This window comes from Solenopsis invicta, chromosome 11 (assembly GCF_016802725.1).
Source record: "Solenopsis invicta isolate M01_SB chromosome 11, UNIL_Sinv_3.0, whole genome shotgun sequence".
NCBI lineage: Eukaryota > Metazoa > Arthropoda > Insecta > Hymenoptera > Formicidae > Solenopsis > Solenopsis invicta.
In genome coordinates, this window is record NC_052674.1 from 991,335 (window position 1) to 1,013,494 (window position 22,160).

General features: G+C 41.6%; 1 protein-coding gene across 1 annotated transcript; it reads right to left on the minus strand.

Annotated features, from left to right (window-relative positions):
- Positions 1-1,593: 1,593 nt before the first annotated feature.
- LOC105197179 (doublesex- and mab-3-related transcription factor A2) lies at positions 1,594-21,575 on the minus strand. The gene is made up of 6 exons (XM_026136296.2): positions 20,125-21,575; positions 17,867-18,218; positions 5,832-5,948; positions 5,143-5,420; positions 4,136-4,466; positions 1,594-3,515 (listed from the first exon to the last, which is right to left on the minus strand). The coding sequence occupies exons 1-6, from the start codon at positions 20,392-20,394 to the stop codon at positions 3,184-3,186; spliced, it is 1,680 nt and encodes a 559-aa protein (XP_025992081.1). The 5' UTR covers positions 20,395-21,575; the 3' UTR covers positions 1,594-3,183.
- Between the last annotated feature and the right edge of the window lie 585 nt (positions 21,576-22,160).

A 22,160-nucleotide genomic window follows, 5' to 3' on the forward strand; every position in this document is an offset into this window, starting at 1 on the left:
CTTTTTCGGCAACAATCGGATCGGTTTCAAACTCTAACAACCAAGGGGAAAAGGTTCCCACTCGCGATGGCTTAAAATTCCTCGGTGCAGACGCGAGACGCGAGACGCGAAGAAGAAAGGGGATTTTGTTGCACTCTCTGACTGCGGATTAAACTCGGTCGCGGTGCGGCGCGGCGCGACGGCAGAGGTTAAGGGGGCGCAAGGAGGGTGAGAAGGGAGGAGGGTGCTATTATACTCCATTATAGATGGTAACCAGTAGCCAAAGGAAGAAACTCAGCGGGGTGTCGATATATTGCCACCCCTGGAAAACCAGGCGACTATACCTCGTAAATAATAACCGGAGCATTATAATGCCCGTATGCACCGTATGCACCGCGCGCACGCGGGCACAAATTGCCGGGTATATAACGCTCGGCGCGTGTTCAGGCATCGACCTATCGGATATGCGCCTTGTAGAGGCCAGTCGATTATCGGTATTTCATACCGATACCGTGTACCTAAGTCTGTCGGAACATCCCACCGACATAATTGTCCAAGTATCTACCAAAATCATTCGGGAGAGGCATTCGATGGAGAAAAAAAAATGCAAAAATATATATATACGTACATACGTAATACGGTATATGTATTATATGTACAACATATAACGCATCACACTGTCACGCACATATAAATCTAACAATTGAGATATGAAATGACCCAAAAATTTCTCAAAGCCTAGAACGCGTTTAGAAAAAGTACTTTGTACCGTGCGGAAAAAATTGTATAATTTACTAGAGAATACAACTCTGTATCCAAGTATCAATTGAGCGGCAGAATTGACTATAATACTCTCTCTCTCTCTCTCTCTCTCTCTCGCATTGATCGAGATTAATTTATTGAAAAAGGGCAGCGCGATTTGAGATTGATCGAGCATGAAACGATTTCGGGAATACAACGGGTGACGGACGTCGCGTATCCCATTTCTTCACCTGCGAACGATGTTCGTCATCCGATATCTTTTCCTTTGGTTTGTTGAAGGATGCAGTAAAATTTCATTCAGCCGGAAAACCATCTTTCGTAAAAATCAATCGTCCTTCTTTAATACCTCACTTTCTGTATCTGTGGAGAGACGTGTGTGTCTCGTTTCTCATCGCCATAAATTTAAGCTCTTACGTTGCAGATAAATTTGTGCAAAATAGCAACATTTCGTATTATATAGATTATGAAAATTGTAAAGGTTATTTAAAATTAATAGCAATTTATGTAAAAAACAAAAAAAAAATATATGTGTGTGTGTGTGTGTGTGTGTGTGTATAAACATGAATTAAACATAAATTATTAATCCTATACTTATATATTAGAGGAAATAAAATTGTTGAAACATTCATTTTGAAATATTTGCATGCCTAAAGCAATATCTAATAGATTAAGATTGATAATCGAAATAAAAATCAGCATTTTTTAATAAAAGATTTTTCGGTATACTATATTGTAATATTTACTTTTTAAATAACGTTAATAAATTCAAATAAGCGAAATGAAAAATTATTTTTACGAAGAGTCAATTTAACGAAAGAGATACGGTTCAGTAAATTATTGACGCGTATATATTAGAGTATCAATATCTTATTTATTGTATGTATTTATGGTCTATACACTTTTTTTCGAGTAACATATTATTTGGTAACTACAGTAGACGATATTTTCGGTCGCTAGCGGCCAATCTAGATATCTTGCAGGCGTTATACTTACAGGCAACACTTATATGTATACGAGTGTACGCGCGTGTATAACACGTTTACAATATAATATATTGTATTTTGGCAAAAATCTCGAGATTAATGTCATTAGTTATATAGCATCGTATTTACAGACTCGTCTTCACTTTCCTCTTTCTTGGGCTGATATATACTCGTTGAAATTTTACCCTACACACATATCTGTCTATATGTATATAATCTTTATCTACACATGTATAAAGTATATTCTGAAGACGAATCAGCCGTGAATAACTTATTATCTTCTGGTGCTTCTCTCTTCATATACGTACACTGTACGTTTTGTATTTTGTACGACGCGACGTCACGTTGCGTCACACAGCGAAATTCATCTTTTACGACTTGAAGTCAGCGGATTATTAACACGGGCATCTGATTAAGCGTTTGTGCCAGCTTTGTGCCAGCTTTGCCTCGCCAGTTTTTTGCGCGAGAGATGTACAAGTGTATAAATATTAAAACCAGATACTCTCGGATTGTCAGATACTCTCAATTTTCAATATTTTCGTATTCTCGAGACGCTCTCGACATCTTCCTTTGAAGACAACAATATTTATCCCTTTATTGTCTAATTGAACGGAGCTTCATTGCGACGTCATCAAGTTTCACACTATTCGCAGACGCCGATAATGAACGTAAATTCGATCTTTTGAGAGAGTCTTTCTTGAAGACGATATTTTATCAGCTTCTTAGTAGTAGTGGTAGTAGTAGTAATAGTAGTAATAGTAGTAGTAGTAGTAGTAGTAGTAGTAGTAGTAGTAGTAGTAGTAGTAGTAGTAGTAGTAGTAGTAGTAGTAATTTTCTGTCTAATACAAAGACTTTTCCGTGGCCTTGAAATTTATTGTGTTTCTGTGTGGCGTGAAAACGGCCAGTCATTAAATTTACCATCGTCATATCCGGTCTGAAGATGATTTAAGGAGGTAAAAAAAAGGGAAGATCTCTCTCCCTTGGTAGAATTTTCGTATATTTAGGTTATTTATTTTTTTCTTTCACTGTTAAAAGATTGTGTCTAATCTGCGCGTATTTCAAAACCAAATTATATAAATAACATTCTCAAAAGATTCAAAAGGGAGTCAAATAAAAAAGAAGGAAGCCGAGTGAAGGGGGGAAGGGTTCTTACAAGAGATACGACATAGTAATAAAGGATTAATCGATGTTCTCGATCGTTGATTTCTTCACCAGAATATAATTTCATGTCCGAACGATCAATCTCCTCAAGATTTTGATAAGGTTGCATCATTATCCTCGGTTAGAATGTGGAACAATCGTCGTCGATGAGACGTACATACATACACACGTAGATGAGGCCTCGAGGCCTCGAGAACTCGAGAAAGAATTTTCCAATTGTCTGACGCGCGCGCGAACGAAGGCGTTAGGGGAGTATCGAAGAGTACGAGGACCAGGCGACGGCGTAATTTTCGTCAGGTCACTCGGAATAACTGGTCTTATCGCTGGCATCATCGGGGCTCGTCTCCCGATAGGCGTCGCCAGTACCATTGGCATGTAGACTCTGGTTGGGCGGTTTGATGACGGTGGGCAGGTAACCGGTACCGGTGTAAGGCGCGGCCAGGAACCGGTGCCGCGTCGATGATATCGGGGTGGTGCAGTACGCGGCGCGGCTCGCGTAAGCTGCCGCCGAGACGGACGCGGCGGACGCTACGGCGGCCGATGCCAGGGCGCCGGCCAGCGGCGAGAACGCAGACTTGGGCTGCAGACTGTCCTCGCAGACCAGCACCTCCATCGCGGACACTACGTCGCCTGCGACACATAGACAAAAATTCTCTCTTTCGTCCTTTTTGCCAAAGTGCATGGCCTACTCTTTCCTACTCTCTCCTACTCTCTCCTACTCTCTCTGTCCTGTCCGCGTGGCCGCGGAGCGTCTTCGTCGTTCGCGAGCTCACTCTAATATGTGACAATTTGTGACAAATAGAATACATTTTTTTTTTTATTAATAAGTATGTTATCTATTGTGAAGAGAGAAGAGAAATCTAACAAAACAGACGTCTCTCGCCTTTCGCCTTTGCAATTTTTATCCAGACAGAAAATTTTCAATCGTAACTTACTTCATTTCTAATATGATCAACTGATATGTGTAATATATACCAAGCGTATCACCTTGCGAACGAATAATAATTGGAAAACGACATATAAATGAAAATTTTACTCGCAAACTCGTGCGTATTTCTCGTATATCAACGTATACATCAACGATCCTTTCAAATAATCAATTGAACTTTAAGAATTTCCTTTTCTATGCGATTAAAACAATAACTCTCGGTATCGTAACGTTCACAAATTTTCTTTCGTTTATGATTAATTTGAAAAATCCCCCGAGAAAAGAAATTCTTAATTCCTCAAGTTAAAAAAATATCGCTTACCTTTGTAACGATGGAGAAGCGCTTCGACATCGGCGCGACGTCTTCCGGGGAACACACGCAGCAGAAGATCCACCGGCGAGCGTTGTTGCTGTTGCTGCTGTTGCTGTTGCTGCTGCTGCTGTTGCTGCTGTTGCTGCTGCTGCTGCTGTTGCTGCTGTAACTGCAGTCCGCAAGTCTGCTGAATATTTTGCATTTGCATCTGCATCTGAATCTCTCGCGGCTCGGGGATGTGGTGATGATGCTGATGCTGATAGAGCGCCGGCGAGCAATACGCTAGCGAACTCGCCCCGTAGAGAGGCGCGTAAGGAGGAAAGTGCACCGTTGCTCCGGCCTGCAATCGAGCGTATTTCTCGTTTGAGAATTATCGCTCGTACGCGGCGGCGGCGGCGGCGGCGGAGGCGGTGGCGGCTTTATTATTTCGCGTCTTTGAATAAAAATATTTTTTCTTCTCTCGTTTGATATTACGCCACGGCACAAGTAAATGTATAATATCGCGCGTTTTTTCTTACAATTCGTTGCAATATTTCTATGACGATTCTATACATATTATACACACACGACACACACATCTTAAAAAATTTTGCCTTTAAATAGAATATTACTTTTAATTGTAAGTACAATTATCAAGTTAAGAATCAGAAAAACTTTTACTCAATGTCTCTACAGATCATTTCTTTTTTATAACTATATGAAATTATTATAGATTAAAGAAAATGTCTCTTAAACAGAGACATCTCTATATGTATGTGAAAAAATATTTTTAATTTTACAATCGTATATAATTAGTGATATGACAAGTTAATTTCACAAATCAAGTTATATTAACAAATTGTAAAGAAAGCAATATCAGTAACAGGAGAGTGGGGGAAATTTGAAAAAATTATCAAGATAAAGATGTAGTCATCTGTGTGTGTCATCTGTCAAAATATTACATAACTTTCATTTTGCCAATTTGGTTTATCGTTTTTATATTATATTATATTAAAATGTAAAATGATAAAACTCACAGCTAACGGGGGTAGCGGGGGACTAGGCCTAGGTTGAACCAGATCTACCGGTTGCAAGGTCTGTTGCGTCTGCGGGGGACTGCCACTCTTGCGTAGGCTGAGGTTTTCCGGCGCTGGGGTGTCCTCCCTTTGCGGTGTCAAGGCGGGTGTCAGCGGCGGGGTGTGCGTCGGACTCTGCGAGCCTGGTTCTGGACTACCCTCCTCGGAATCGTTCAGACTATTGGTTCGTTTTCTCGTCGTTGTCTCGGATTCCGGTATTCCTGACGACGTCGATACCACTGTAACCACCATTTACCACCGTTTATCACCGAGGGCTTTACCGAACTTTATATGAAGAATTTCATGGCTCGCACGTGATCGATCGATTCGAAATGGAGCAATGCTCAAATTAATCGCAACTCTTACAATTAGTATAGATGTTTGGATGGAAGCAAACCAGTTATAGTAAAAGCATTTATTAAATATCATTATTGTTAAATATTAGGATTCTTGTAGTTAAAAATTTTGTTACAATTATAATAACTTAACAAATTACAATATACATACAATATACATGTATCTTACCTGTCGTAGTAATAAATAACGTTCAAATTTGAATAAAAAGATAATTTTATATCTGCACTTTTTACTGTTTATAAGACACATTGCGTACATTAAGAAAGAGATGTACAAAAATGTAACAATTTTACCTAATGAACGATCGGCTCGTAACTCGCCACCGGAATCAGAATCACGATCATCCTCATTGCCTGTGTCGCTGGTCGACAAGATGGTCGTGTTTTCGGAAATTCTAGGCCGCTTCAAGCCTGAAATAGAACGAGATCTCTCCTTGGAGTGCATTTTAACAGCCGCGAGTAACAAGAAAAGCAACCAAGAGCGAATTTATCGCGATTCTGTAAGTTTTGATTCATCGAGAATTGCGAGAATTGCGAGATTTGTTAAAAATATAATTGCGGAAGTTGACACGTATAGTACAACACATACGTAACACTCGCGTGTAAGCCAGGGATATCTATCTTTGGCAATACTAAAGATTAAGTGCAGGGTACATACACAAAACTACTCGAGAGGGCGCGCCGTTACAACAGGCGCGTATGATGCACGTGCACGAGTATTAAGGCGTCGGCAATGCGTGAAAGAATTGGGTGGTTGGGAGGTAAAAGTCTGACCGCTCGTTAAAAAGTTTAACCGTTCGTTTACTATATTAGTAAGGAAAAGATTGATGGGGCCGCTGCCGCCCGCGCTGCACGGGGGAAATGTAGCCACAGAGCGGTTACGCCAACGGTTTCCGCTTTCCCCCTTAACCCCCTTAACCCACCCTCTTGTATGCCACCCTCGATAGGGACGAGTGCCCCTTTGCGTGTCCGTTTAAGCACGGGAGTCTTTAACGTGCTCTTAACTACGCCGATTTCTCCATTAGGTAGATTATCCGGATTTTCTCTCGATTACGCGAATCGAGTATAGCATAGTAAAGTATAAAATTATTATTTCATTTTTTTTATCATTTTTAGGTAATTTTGTTGCAATTTACTCCGTGTCAAATTGTTGATTTGAGGACAATATTGATTCAAAATATTATATCGATAGGTATGTATATAAGTAACACGTTCGTATCGGGGATACATTTCTCCTTAACTTGTATAATTCATATACCCTTATCTAGAGTTTATGATTAACATTAACAATTTGTGTTAATTGATTTTGCACCCCATTACATTTATCTCAGCGACACTAAATAACATCGCGATATATATATATATATATATATATATATATATATATATATAGCATGAATGAGTGACGTTCCTCGCAGAGAGAGAGAGAGAGAGAGAGAGAGAGAGAGAGAGAGAGAGAGGGGGGGGGAGATGCCGAGGGAAAATTCCGCAGCAGGATACAGCTATCTTCGTCCCTCCTCCTACGGCACGGCGTGGCATCTAGATAATAACATTAATAATTGACATCCGAGGACGTCAAAGGAAAGGAATGCAATATCGAGAGTCCGCGTTAATGTAGCTGCTGGCGCACCGAGGAGATTCTTAAACCCTCGACGTGTCCTGGGATACGTTTGTATAAGTGTTGCACACACCGATGAACACGCGTTTAGACTCCACTCTCGTAGGAATCGCCAGTAGATATTACCAGCGACAGAGACTGAGACCGTTATTAAAATATCATTCTTTCAGGGATGGAAGCAGTCCCCGCCCTCCCCGGGATCAACCCCTCCGGCTTTTGACGCGCATGCCATTCTCACACGACGTTGAAATTCCTATCCTTTTGTAACCTTCCGCGTAACCGGCTTAACCGTTAAGTGCATATCTGCCGGATCCTCATATGCAATGTGACGAGTGTCAAGTGTCCGCGGCGCGTATTGCGCGTTTTTCGAATACAAACACAAGGTTCAATCGTTATAATTCTGTCATGTTCCAATCGCTCCAATCGTTGCGAGTTGTTGAATCACATAGTTGAACTAAATTGATGAAAATAATGTCGCGAGAAAGTCGCAGAATACTTTGCACGCGATATTTCCAAAGGCCAAATAGTAGTCTGTGCTAAAGTGCCTGTCTAATCAATGGCGGGAAAGGTGAGAAAAACCGAGACTATTGTGAAACGTCGCCGCCCCTTTCGACGGGACGAAGCAACGTGGCTCAATAGGGAACACAGTATCGCGAACAGGAATCTTTTTCTCCCTTCTTTCCTTCTCATCCCCCTTGTACTTGTCTTGTATTTCAAGAAGGGTGTGTGTGCAATTTATTGTAATCTCTCCTGCCCCGGCACGCACGAATGAGAGAGAGAGAGAGAGAGAGAGAGAGAGAGCTCTAACTTGTCTTGGATATCTTCCGACGCCGGGCAATCCGGGTCGCTATATACCTAGTGTGTATTTTGATACGCGAGAAAGTTAATAAAACTCGTTGCGTCGGAGAAAGAGAAGCGCCGCCGTGTGGTGCCAGTATACTACCAGCTGCGGATATGTGCCTGTCTGTCGACGACTATTCGGTGCAGAAACGCGCGTCGCTGTGATTTAAACTCACGTTATTTACAAGCTTGCGTCGAATGGAATATACAAAAATGCTATACTAAACCTTAAATTTTTTTTTTAGAAAAAATTGTCTATATAATTACCGAAATAATGACAAATTTAATTGTTATTCTCGGCGGCATAGATACGTTATGAAATTATGTCTCATTAAAACTCTATCCCATACGTTTTTCTTTCGATTCTTTCTAGTTAATCACGTGCACTTGTCTCCTGCATCTATTAACTTGACAATAATTGTCTTTGCAAAATTACCGCGCTTTCAATACGTAGTACGCATGTATACATATGTTATATCATAGAAAAGCGATCGCGTCGTTTGACGATCGACTTCACATATCGTGATCTCATAGCCCGTGACGGACAGCTCTGTCGATCCACGCTACGCATTCTTACCGTTATACGTGCTGGCTCGGAAATGACGATTAATTAGACATGTAGTCGACGATGCATGTACGTAGGACGTACGCAGTCGAATTCGCACGGACTCCTCTCTTGACGGGATGCGACGATCGACGCGACGACCGACGCGATGACAAGACGCACTCGAAGCAGATACACGCGCGCATAACCAGCGGCGACGTGGCGGGTGTTGTTGTAGGTCTACGCCCTAACCTGCGGCGGCATGGCGGCATGGCGTATCAGCACACGGTGGAGACAGACGCGGACAATGGAATCATGCGAGGACAATACCGAATAATTTAGAATGGCACATAGATATCGGGAGAAGCTTCGGCCTACGACGGCGGCGGCGGCGGCGCATAATAGAGAATAGGAGTAATAGGACACAGCCTGCGGGGCAACTGTGGAGGACACGAAACATCCCTATAAATTAGGCTTAGGCGAAACGAGCCTAACCGCGCGAGCGCGACGCTTTTCGATACAAATCCCTTCTCCTTCTTCTCCTCCTCCTGCTTTTGCAACGCCCAAGATTTCAAGGTATTAAGAGAAAGGGATTCATGTCTTTTAGACCTTTGGATGTAAAACTTGTTTTATTTTACGTCTCTCAATGGGCTTACGTATCGCAAAAGTATCGATATCGATCTTTCAATTTTATAGAGATTATATAATTATATCAATGACAGTTTTTCCCTGTGTTTCAACACCATTTTACGTTCGCTAATTCTGGATCTCGAGATTACTCGAGACGGGGAGACGGCGCGCGCGTGCGCGCACGCGAGACTATGAATTATCAGCTCCTATTGTTCGCGTAAGCTCATAAAATAATTGGAGGGTGCGAAACTCGGAAACGCTTTCTCTTTCTTTGGCTGCACATGCGATTGATAAACGCCGCGGCTTACGTACATAATGTTTATTTTGCAAAGCTATTCAATTACAGCTTACAGCTATGTGAGAGTAATTTAATTACTCTTAACATTTTTCTACTGTAATCCGAGATTTAGTTTTTATGATTTAATACTCATTAGTGTATATAAAGTCTACGCAATGAAATGTAATAATACAACATGTGTATATATATATATATATATGTATAATAGAAAGAGAGCAAGAGCATGCAGCAGCAGTTTGTAGACTCGAACCTCGAAACGGAATCCAAGCAATGAGAAAAGATTCTCATTATTACGCATCGATACGCCCGGAAAATAACAGCATTCGATCTGCCGCGCAAAAATTTGCGGCTTCTCGCGGCCGATTTGAGGGCCGGTGCAAGAGAGCTCGAAGAAAAGGCAAGTTCCTTATCAAACACGAAAATAGTGAAAGAGAGAAGAGAAGAGAAGAGAAGAGAAGAGTGAAAGAGAGGAAAAGCAGGAACGAGACGTACGGGGGAGGAAGAGCTCTTCAGCCTTGCACGGCAGCAACAGCCCGATCAGTCATTAAATCGTCGCGATTCCCTTTTATTTCCTAGCCTCTCCTCCCCCCCCCTCTCTATACACATGTGTAAGTACACTACACGTATGCATCTATACATATATATGTATTTATGTATGTACGTATGTGCGAGAGCACCGCTTTACAATGTTATGTGTTTTCGTTGTGAAAGGGGTGAATACGGCTGCGGGATAGTGTGTGTACACCCCGGGATATATGATGGATGGGGTGAGAGTCGAGGGAGAGAGGTATAACAGGATAGGAGGTGCAGGAAAAACGCGAGAGAGAGAGAGAGAGAGAGAGAGAGAGAGAGAGACACGAGAAGGTTGGAGAGCGATCGGGCGTAACGTTTTTAATTGTTTCGCGCCCAGTCGCCTTTTGTTTTGGCGTTTATGCCTCGTAAACGTTTGCCAAGCACGCTCTCCAAGCGTGGTAGTAGGCTTTCTCGGGAGGAAGAGTGGGCGCGATTCCCTTCTTTCTCATCCTGTCGCTTCCATTTCCCCGCTACAGGGGTTCCTTCGAGAGCTCCTCCTTCCGCGTCGCACCGCACCACGCTTCTATTTTCCGAGGAATATAACGTGATCGTTAGTTTTTTCTTTCTGCCTGCCGAATCTACAACGACCGTTTTCATGCTCGGCTGGATGTTCGCCAATGCGTTGCGTTCGCGATGCTGGGCCGCCATGTTGTCGCATGTCAAGGAAGCTTTATTCTGCACACTATCGACTTTGGAGAGTCGTTTATACGTACTTATATTCACAATCGTTTCTTGGATTATCAATTAAATCACATTATAAACCTTTAATTCTTTAAATCTCTTACAGATTATTATTTATTTGGAAATATTTTGAAATTATAATACAAATATTAATATCATATATCCTTTTTGTTACAGGATGTACATGTATATGTATGTCTATGTGACATAATAAGATAATTAAATATAAGTTGCAAATATTATATATGTTTGCAGTCTTTATAATAGAGAAAAAAATGTTGAGCTTTTTCTTACGTCAATCAACTATTTGAACTTGACGTACGCGTTCCCCTGATGCCAAATTAATTAAGTTGACTGGATCGAATGGCCCTTTTATGCTGGTAAAAGTAGCCGAAGGGCGAAGCCTCTGTCTCGTTCAAGTGTCTGATTTCCATCGCTTTTTTTTCTCTTCTCGAGAGGACTAACGTTGGCTTCCGAACATTATTTTAATCGCTCTCTTTATCGAAATTAGGTTACATCGAATTAGCTGTGAATATACGTGAGATGTGGAAATATTTTGAAATTTTCATCTCAACTTTTAGAAAGATTAGAAATGCGGGAACACATGCTCTGTTCCAGAGAGAGAAAGAGAGAGAGAGAGATTGCTGCATGCGAGTGTTATTTACAATAAGATAAGGTGTAGACACGCACATATTTCATCTTATCTCTGTATAGAATTGCGATAGTTTTTTTTTCAAGAGCTTCCTTTTCCCAGTATACTCTAGTATATTCATCGCAGTTAGCAATTTTCAAATATATATCTTGAATCGCTGATCGCGACAACTTGACAGTCGCTCCATTGCACATTATTCTCCATCTCCATTTCAGAGAGGTATAGCTTTTACTCGCTTTGTATTCACACCGAGTTACCAGCATAAAATCACGTTCAAGATGATATTTAGCGACATTCCCGTGGATCTTGTATCGATCAACAAAGATCGAGCTGTCAAGGTCTATACCGCCAGCGATCCTAGGAGAATCCGACAGAGAGCAGAGAGGAACGTTATAGTCGGAACGCTGGTAGAAGTTTTGTTCAAACACTCTTAGAGACGTGCTCCTTCGGCGGCGCGGCGCGGCGCGGCACGGCACGGCACGGCGTTGCACGTGTACATGCATTCGACCCCGTGAGCGGGTACACCTATGCAAATAGGTAAGGTCGGGTCGGCCTTATACCTATCTGTCCGCGTTTGTATTCTTCCAAGTCCCGCTGACTCTTTGCAAACAATGTTGCCAGGCACGTCGTAAGTAGCCATGACGTCCCCCCCCCATCACTCACTCACTCTCTCTCTCTCTCTCTCTCTCTCTCTCTCTCTCTCTCTCTGCCTCATCCGACTTTGAATTTGATTAGTTAAATAGTACGTTTACTTTGCCGAGTTCCTGTGACTTATGTATTGTACATACTATATACTTTGGGATGTCGCAAATCAATAATAGGTGATCGATCAACAGTTCCAATTCCGTTACTAATTCCTTAATGCAAATTTTAGATACTTTGCTAAAGAGTGGGCAATTTCTTACTTTCCTTTAAATCATCATTTTAATTCTAATAACATTTACTGTCCACTTAATATTATAAAGAAAAAATAGTATTATCGTTAATAATTTTGCTTTTTAATTTGCAATCATATGACCTCGTAATTCAATTTTCATGTAAAATTCAAGTTTATTGTATACTTCAATCCGCGAGAATAGAAGAGAAGAGGGTAATATGGCACTCATTTTCATTTTATTGAATAATTTTGTTTATAATTAATATTTTCTATTGAAACTTAAACGATTACACATTTCGTCAAAGTGTAGTTTGACTGATTCTAAACTCAAAGTAATGAAATATTTATTATTTAAGACGTGATTTATGAAAATCTAATGCACTGCATAATCGATGGAAGAAAAAAAATGGTTGTAACATGGCTATCTATACAAATAATTAAAAAAAAATTAGTTTAGTTTAAAAGAAACAGCTTGTATAAAAGTATCTTGTTATAAAATTATATGTTTTTAATTTTCCATTGTTTAGAATTTTCTTGCGTTCGGAAACTTTAGCAATACCATTAGAAATTTCATTAGAAATATCATTTTATTCCTGTTTAATATTAAACAATATAAAATGATGTCTCTAATGTTTCTAGACACCGCCCTCTAGAATGAAAATCGATTTATCGAAGAAATAGTTCGCTTAAAAAACCATATTAATAAAATTCCACATTATTGTTTTAACTTTGTATAACTCGAAATGTGTACAACCAAATAAAAAGTTAAATAACAAAAAAACACTCGTATGATAATGCACTCAAGTTTAACAATAATGAGGAAGTATGTGTAATTAAAGGTTACAAGTACTCAAAAGTAAAAATGCTTCATAACAATTGTCAGTTATTATGTATTGGCATGTTAACATCACTGAAAAATGGCGGGCTACTAAACGAATACTCCATAAGCAATTGTTAGAATGCGTCATCGAATGTAGAGGAGATAATACAAGTGTCATAATACTCTCTTCTCCTCTACAATTAGAAAGTTATTCTTGTTAATTCGATTGACAAGAATAAATTCCATTCGAAAATGATATTATTTTTATATATGTATAAATCGATTTATGCGCAACCAGCTTGAATTAGAAAATTTAAGCCTAGGAAAGGTAAGATTTTGACATAAAAAAACAAATTCGTCGTTCGATCGAAATCTTTCTCCGCGCGTCGCGCCGCGCCGCGCCACGCCGCGCCACGCCGCGTGAATTCACACGAGCGCGAACGCAGCAAGGCGAGGAGAATATCCAAAGAGCGCAGGGGGCGTATTACAGTGGGGACGAAATAATTTCCTGGTGTCCTCCGCAGTCACGAAGGACGAAGAACGGAAGCGAACTGGTCTTTCACAAAGTTTCTTGGACACTCGAAGAAGCTTCTCCCTCTCCTGCGAGAAATTGCCGGATAATGGTCCCTGGTAGACGAAGCGACCAAGTGATCCTTACGGGATAAAGGGTGTGTCGCACACGTACGTACAAAAGGCGCCTGCCACATGCGTGTGTGCACACCGGTTTCTACAAAGCCTCCCAGATCCTTCCTGCTCCTCCTACTCCTCCATAGAGAATCTCAACGGAAAGACCAAATCTCTACATCGTCCTTTTCGACGTAATGATTGCGCCCCGTGCACGATGCTCTTCGCCCTTTGCTACGCGAACTCCACCCTCGTGTATTTCCTCGCTCGTAAATGTCAGTTAATATAATCGACTTTATGAATAACTCGAAACTATTCCAACCGGACCGGCATCCAATTGCGCGCGCGCGCGTGTGTATGCGTGCGTGCGTGCGTGCGTGCGTGCGCGTGCGTGCGTGCGTGCGTGCGTGCGTGCGTGCGTGCGTGCGTGCGTGCGTGCGTGCGTGCGTGCGTGCGTGCGTGCGTGCGTGCGTGCGTGCGTGCGTGCGTGCGTGCGTGCGTGCGTGCGTGCGTGCGTGCGTGCGTGCGTGCGTGCGTGCGTGTGTGTGTGCGTGCGTGCGTGCGTGTGCGCGCGCGTATCATCGTGCCGTACACATAATTACGTAAAAATCAAGTTCATCAAACATTGTTTACATATTTCAGTTATACATCTGATTGTCCAAACTAAAAATAAACAATTCTAACATGTGCAACGTGACTTAATTTGATTTCAAGCAATCAGTATAATAATTATAATAGACAAATTTCTACAAATTACAATAGACATTGTGAAAAGCATTTGCATATATGTTGCATAAAGTCGCAGACAATCCGCCGATTATCATTTTTCTAATTGCTACAATTAGATTGTCTAGACGTTACAATTTGATTAAAATAACATTTATAATAATAAGAATGTCCATTCATTTCAGACAATCATTGTAAACTGTTAACTAATGCATTTTTAAAATTAAATTTAACAGATATATGAGCATGGATAGAGAATATAAAACAAAATCATGAAACCGTCACACTTTATTTTCGTCACATTGTATGACAAAAATGATTAAAACGGAAATAACATGGCGAAAGGATTTGAATAAAAAACTTTCATCTTTTATACTGAAATTTTCTCCGCGTTCGAAGAAAGAGAGAGGTTCCTATTTTTTTTCCTTTTTTCTTTTTTGTAAAGTCGCGAGTATCCGTTCCCTTAGCATTACGTATACAGAAGTGGATATCTCTTTTCCCGTTCGCGATATAATGGGGGCTCGTCGAGTTTCTCTCCGCTACCGAGAGTACACCCACCCACTTGGTAGCAAGCAACCTCGTGATCTCTCCGACCTACTCAGAGAGAGAGAGAGAGAGAGAGAGAGAGAGAGAGAGAGAGAGAGAGTGCGCGCGCGCTAGCGACCAGCAACTCAGAATCCCCCGCGGTCGAAGGCACTGGTCCGAGAAATTCAATTACTGCTAAACTTCTCGACCGGAGACTCTCCTCGCGGTTCTATACTAGTGTAAGTACTCTGTTTCGAAGATCAACCAGAAAGACATCTTACGTATCTCCCTCGTCGCAGGTACGCCGCGCGCAATACATTCGGGATCATAATTGAAACCAGGTGCACGCTTAAGGGTTTCCCTTATAAAGTAACTTTGTTCCTCTTCTTTTTAGTGTTTTTAACAATATTGATTTGTTGTATCAATATTACTGTAAAATGGAGTTAGATCAACAAACTAACGAATCAATAGAGATAATTTTTTAGTAAACTAATTACTGGGATAATAAATCAAAAAGTTATATACGCTTTCACTGTCTAATACGCAGTCTACAATTATAAAGTGAAACAAACTATTATTTTCTCAGGTTTTTCTTTTTTCCTTTTGAAATAAATTTTGATTTAGTAAATATTGAATTCATAACTAATATATTGCAATAGAATATACCAGTGCCAATATATTATATATTAAATTGTGTGTGTGTGTGTGTGTGTGTGTGTATGTGATGTTACAAATAAAAAAATTAAGCAAAAGATTTAATTTGTCGGTAAAATAAATATTATCATAAAACATCTTATAGATTAATTCACAAATCTAAAAATGGCAGATTAGATTGTAATTTGTGTAAGCAAAGATTATTGGTCTAATCGGTCTAATCTAACTTATCGATGTGTCATAGTTTCAATATTGGATTCAATAGATTATTCACTTTTTTCTAAATCTATAAATTTAAATCGATAGTACGATAGACTTTAAACTTGAATCAATCCTTAATTGCTTCTGGAAATTAGAGAACGTTATTCCCTCCTTTCAATTAATCTTTTCGTTTTTCATCGGCGACAGAATCTGTGTTCCATAAAGAATCGTGGAAGCATCTCGCCCCTCACAGAAAGAAAATGTTCGCTCATGATATTCTTCGCGTCGACATCGTTTGCCCTTTTTTGCACGCTTTGAATTCGCCTGGAAGGCGATCGCTATCAGAGCTCATGCTTTCCTCGTTTTCTTCATTTCTTTTTTGCTCTTTAGGCGATATAATCGGATATAAACTCTGTGATATACTACAGAAACCATAGCTAGGTATAATAAAAATTATATACATCGATAAAAAGCGTGTACGAAAATAAAAGCAAATTTTTTTAAATACAATTTGGGCCGTGTGATGTTACATTTAATAATGCTGTATAAAATGCTCTCTCTCTCTCTCTCTCTCTCGGTCCTAACTGAATCTTTATTTTTTACACACACACACACACACACACACATTTGTTTATTATCAAGCACATTTTTACGTATAAAGAATTTACCTAAAACATTGTATAATATAGATTTATTTGATATAGATTATCTGAAAATTGTTAAATAATCATGCGAAAGAAGCGAGAAAAGACAAATGTATAAGCGACCAAGAGTAAAACGTACCGTAAGCAATTGGATCGTTCTGCATACTCTTGTTGCAAGTGTGAAATGGATGGACGCAGATGTAACGAAACATCACGATGCTCATAGATTTTATTAACCATAACTATATTTGCAACGCGAGCGTAACGAAAGGTAATCTCTTTCGAATGTCATTGCCAGAGGTAACAATAAAGTGCGATATGAGCGATAGAAAAGCGCTACATGGAGTGTTCGTAACAAACCAATAATCGATTGCAACTGCATTGAAATAAAGTGATATCGGTTGAGAGAGAAAAAAGAAAGAAAGAAACTGATCCTGATGTGCACAGAGTTAATAGAGACGATGGCACGCGCATATTCCGATTATAAATGTCTCCTCCTTTTATATCGTTGAATATAACAATTTAATCCGTTCGAGCTTGATTTTTTCTTGTTTACAATAAAAATAAACGCAAGAAATGCATATATATATATATATATATATATATATATATGTATATTGCGTATATCGAAGATAAATAAATAAATATATATATAGTAAAGAAGAAAGGTTGAAAGAACCGAACAAGTTCTTTCAAACGAATTTGAAATAGGTTTGTTGATGTACGCAGGGTATAATAAGAATAAGGCGTGAGCCAGAGGCTTATCAGAGTAGCGAGAGCGCACTTGAGTATATACTAGGACGTAAACGCGTGCACCTCACTTATTACAGTATTACACTGTACAGGGGGCGAGAACGAGTCGTCTTGGAAAAGAAGTTGGCGAAAGGAGAATATGAAAGGGTCGAGCGAGAAGGCGAACAGAGAGAATTAAATAAGGCCGTCTCCTCACTAACGAGTACGAGACTTTCGCTTCGAGTGGCATTTGAGTATAATAAGGGCTTGTGACCATTATTTACTTAACAACATTATGGCCTGCGGCCACTTGCCCTACTTAAGGCGTGGTACGCACGTTCTTAATGGGCACTCGTCCGCAAGTCACGCGTGTGCCGAACGCACATGCGCGCTTGCTTCTTAGTCGCGTGCCGGGTGCCGCTGATTATTGCGCCCGTATATGTATATCGAGCTTTCGCTAAATAACGATACTCCGCTTCCCATTTTTCCTTCCGAGGGCGCCAAAGGGCGCTATCGAATGATCAAACCCTTACATAATGTGCTTTAACTTTACGACGTCGATTAACGTAACAACGCCGAGGCTAAGAAGCTTTTAACGACGTGTGCACGTTATATTTTAACATTAAGTTACACATTACTAGAAAATTTTAATAAAAGGCAACATTTTAATAAAAGGTAAAATTCACTTACCGACAACAGTGTCATTCTTCTCAACCTTGGACTGTCGATATTCGTCTTGGGTATTAGTTCTCTTTCTCGGTAGGAGAGCACATTCCGTAGGCTGCTGCTGATGCTGAAGCTGCGTTTGGATATGCGCGGCAGCGGCGGCTGCCGCTGCCGCGGCCGCCGCGGGTATCGCCAGACCCGCCGGACTCGCTACGTGCGTCGAGTGCGGGGGCGGGCTACCAGCTGGCGTCGCACCAGCAGCGGTCGCCGCCGATAGAACGGGGGCAGTATTGCAGCTGCCGGCATTGTATTGCAATTGTAGGCCCAATTCGCGCGCTTCGCTTTCTTCCTGGGCCTGTTGCCGTCTGAGCGCGACCTGTAACAATTTCATTCTTTCTCGCTCAACTACGAATCTACCCGTACAGGGTTTTCGGTATTGGCCCAGTATACTGCACCAGCGTCGGATGATAACATTGGGCCAACTCTTGGCTTATTATACGACCGGTCCAGTGTTGCAATGGGCCAGTACTGGTAAATTTTACTTTGATGCATTCCGCGCGGGCGTCACCTACACGGCGCGCGACATCCTTTCGACTCTCATTGCGCACCGTGACGCCCGCGTGGGATGCATTTATACATGAAAAGTTTTCAGTGCATCGAAATCCTATAGAGATATCTTTCAAAGTTCGAAGAACAAGATCTCTCCCCCCCCGCCCCCCTTAAATTTCGTAGATCTGTGTAATTAAATAAGTATGTATTTATACGTGTATATGTCAATTTAGTATACATCGTCATATATGCATAAACATGTATGTGTGCGTCATCCTTTCGAGTTTTATTGCGCACCATATTAAGTGACGCCCGCGCAGGATGCATTAAAGTAAAATTTGTCAGTAATGGCCCAGCACTGAGCCAATTGTAAAACCAGTACTGGGCCAGTACTGGTTCGATTGTAAAACCCTGCTAGGGTACATAAAAAAAATATTCTACGTGTGCATTTTGTTCAGCTGTATTATTTTGGTATTTAGCAAAGCAAATTTATAGCAACGTGTGCAACTTTGTTACAATACGAGCAACAATAAAGAATTAATATCCTTTTTGAAAGATATCACCCGTATGCCGATTCTTATATGCCTAGGAAATATACATTTTCAAATCTTATCGTCGCAAATACCGTGGTTAAAAATACACATTTTTTTATGTTATACAAATTCTCTCTCTCTCTCTCTCTCTCTCGTGCATTACAAAAACGTAAAAGAATCACAACTATATATACATATTATTTTGTTGCAGAAAGCTATATAGATGTTCGTAAAAAAAAAGATTTCGAATATAAGCCGCGGTCATATCAATGGTACTTGAAACGATCTCAATAGTATATGGTACGTTACAATTTCTTTTTCTTTCTTGCTCTTCGAAATGAATGCATTAGATTATCTTCAACGTGTATAGTAATTTAAACGACATATGTGTTGATACAGAATAAAGAGGGAACGAATTAGTGAGGGTTGAATTAAAATTAGAAAATGGCGTTTCAGAAAAAAGGTAATAAATATGGAAAAAATTAAACTTTTTAATTCGCATTTGGTTCGTTCAACTCTATTCATCTGCAGTCATTATTAGGTTGATTGTAAAAAATCTCTGTACATCTGACAACACATTATATAGTATTTTTTCAGATACATTCAATCTTGACTTTCAGCACTAACATTTTGTTACGGTCTATGATATTTCTCTTAATAATAACACTCTTGCAGAAATAATAATTTACTATCAGCAGTTTTTATTTAAGATTTTAGTGGGATTGTAGAATTCAACCCGCCTTTTAAATGTTTTTAGAAAATATCCTATTCACGTATTTTATATTTTTTTATATTTACAAAAAAATTCAAACTGATATAATTTCGAGAAACAGAAATATATTTCGCATTTTTGTTACGAAAAAGCGTAGTTTTTATGAATACATAAAAATCATTTCTTTACATTTATTCGCAATAACGAAAATGATAACAATTAATGATTGTCTATTAACGCACTTTTTTCAAGATATATATATATATATATATATATATATATTCAAGATATATACATCGAAGTTACCAAAGCTTGCATTTTCCAAATTATATATAATTGGGTCCTGTTTCGAAAAAGAAGAATTGAAGAATTGAAGAAACGAGAGAGCGTTTGGAAGAAATTAAGATTGTCGTTGAGTCGCGTTGGAAAATGAGAGATTTGCTACTAGAAGAAATACAATATATTTTTCAGTGATCAGAGAATCTTACCTGAGCAGCCATGACGCGTTGCCTCTCGGCGATAAGGGTGCACTTGGCACACACGCAATCTCGCCATCGGCAATAGCGCTTGTGGCCCTTGAGCGCGGACACGACTCCGTGATTACGACATCGCGCACATTTGGGGGTCCGCTGATATCTCTCAGCACTGGCGCGCAGGAAAAACGCGGCCGGTAGCACGTGATGTTGCTGTTGCTGTTGCTGGTGTTGCATCAATTGGCCCACGTCGACGCCGAGGCCGACGCCGCGGGGTAGGGACATGGTCGCTCGCTCGTCGATGCTAACGACGAGCTTAACGACACTCGGTCGTCACTCACAGGGAGTGGGGAATTTCCGACTCTGTGTACTCCGGATAGAAAAGTTGCTCAGCGTGATCACCGCGCGCTGTATATGATCCGGGCCGGGCGCGAAGCCGCGTACTCGACGACACTCGATGATGAGTACCCCATACCGAGGGGGCACGTCTTCGTGGTAACCGAGCGAGCCACCGGCGGAAGCTGTGCTCCTTCCTACGCCTCTCCTTCTTTCTAAGTGTGTATCATGGGCGATCCCTTTGGAGGTGCGACTCGCCACCGCGTCACCCGATCGAAGATCGGAGATCAGGTCTTTACACGCACCATCCTCGTCGAGATATCGCAAAATTATTACGTTTACAAGACGTTGCGAGACGGCAAGGACAAGTAAGCGAGTAGGTGGATAGATAGTACTTGTCGGTAATCGTACGCGTGTACACACCTGCACTCTCGTAAGTTGATCGTACGCGGCTATCGCGGCTGTCGCGCGACGAGGAACAACACCCTCTCGTTCGGCTGCCGGGGGCCGAAATGCGGAATCGCGTCCCGCGATTCATGCTCTCGCCCCCTCTCACTCCCTCTCGCTCGCCGGCATTGTCAACAATTGCAGCATCCCGGGTGAGTCGATTCAGGTAGCGCGCGCGGATAGCGGAGAGGCGGTAGTGCGGCGCGGCAGCAAAGTGGGAGCTCAACGGGGCCACAGTCAGTGGCAGGGAGAGGAGAAAGAGAGAGAGAGAGAGAGAGAGAGAGAGAGAGAGAGAGAGAGCGAGCGAGAGAATAAGGAGACAGAGACGCGGAATCTGTGTTCGGGGAGGGATAGGGCAGAAACTAACGGCCCCCTCCATACTCCACGCGAGCGCGAAATAAAACACTGTGCCACAGTGTTCCACCCCGAGACCTCGGCCAAATGCGAGGCCTCACCGAGCCACAGCCACGCCTCTACCGGCCGCCGATTGGCAGACTCGCGCTGTACCAAACGGAGATGTTAAGAGTTTATATCTGCCGTGGAGTGAAAGGGGGACATACCTAGCCGCGTACCCACCTACCTACCTTCGCCCACTCACCCCGAGGTCGATCGTGTGTATCTTCCGCACGGCGGTGATGGTGGTGACGATGATGGGATGGTCACGGTGTGGTAGTGGTGGTGGTGGTGGTGTGATGGTGGTGGTGGAGTGGTGGTGGTGGTGGCGGTGGCGGTGGCGGCGGCGGCGGCGGCGGCGGTGGTGGCGATGGTAGCGGTAGCAGCAGCAGCGGTGGCGGTGGCGGCGGCGGCGGTGGTGGCTGCGGTGGTAGTAACGGTGGTGATGGCAACGGACAAACACATTACCCTTTTATTTAAAACCCGTTCCGGTATAAAACACAATGCGAAGCGATGCTCAGACGTTTCTCTATGCTCCGCCTTTTGTTTCAGCTGACTGTTCTTAACCACGCACGCCTTTCTCGTCCTCTCTGTCTCTCACTCAACGTGTCTTCTCTTTCTTGCCCTTTTCTTCTTTGTACTTTGGTCCTCTCTCTCTCTCTCTCTCTCTCTCTCTCTCTCTCTCTGTTTGCTACTTCCCTTCCCTCTTTCCCTTTGCCGTCATTCCAACTTCCATCCCTCTCTCCCATTCGCTCTCTTTCGTTGGATACGGTCTATAAACCGCAACCAACACCGTCGTCACGACGAGTCTTCTTTGAATCATATTGTACAATGAGATTTGAATAGAGAAGGGAGGGGGAGAAGGAGAGCAGAGC

Coding starts and splice junctions, on each gene's coding strand:
- LOC105197179 (XM_026136296.2), bottom strand. CDS start 20,394: ATGTCCCTACCCCGCGGCGTCGGCCTCGGCGTCGACGTGGGCCAATTG. Junction 5,421..5,831: donor ACGAGCCGATCGTTCATTAG/GTAAAATTGTTA, acceptor TGGTGGTTACAG/TGGTATCGACGTCGTCAGGA. Junction 3,516..4,135: donor GCTTCTCCATCGTTACAAAG/GTAAGCGATATT, acceptor TATGTGTCGCAG/GCGACGTAGTGTCCGCGATG.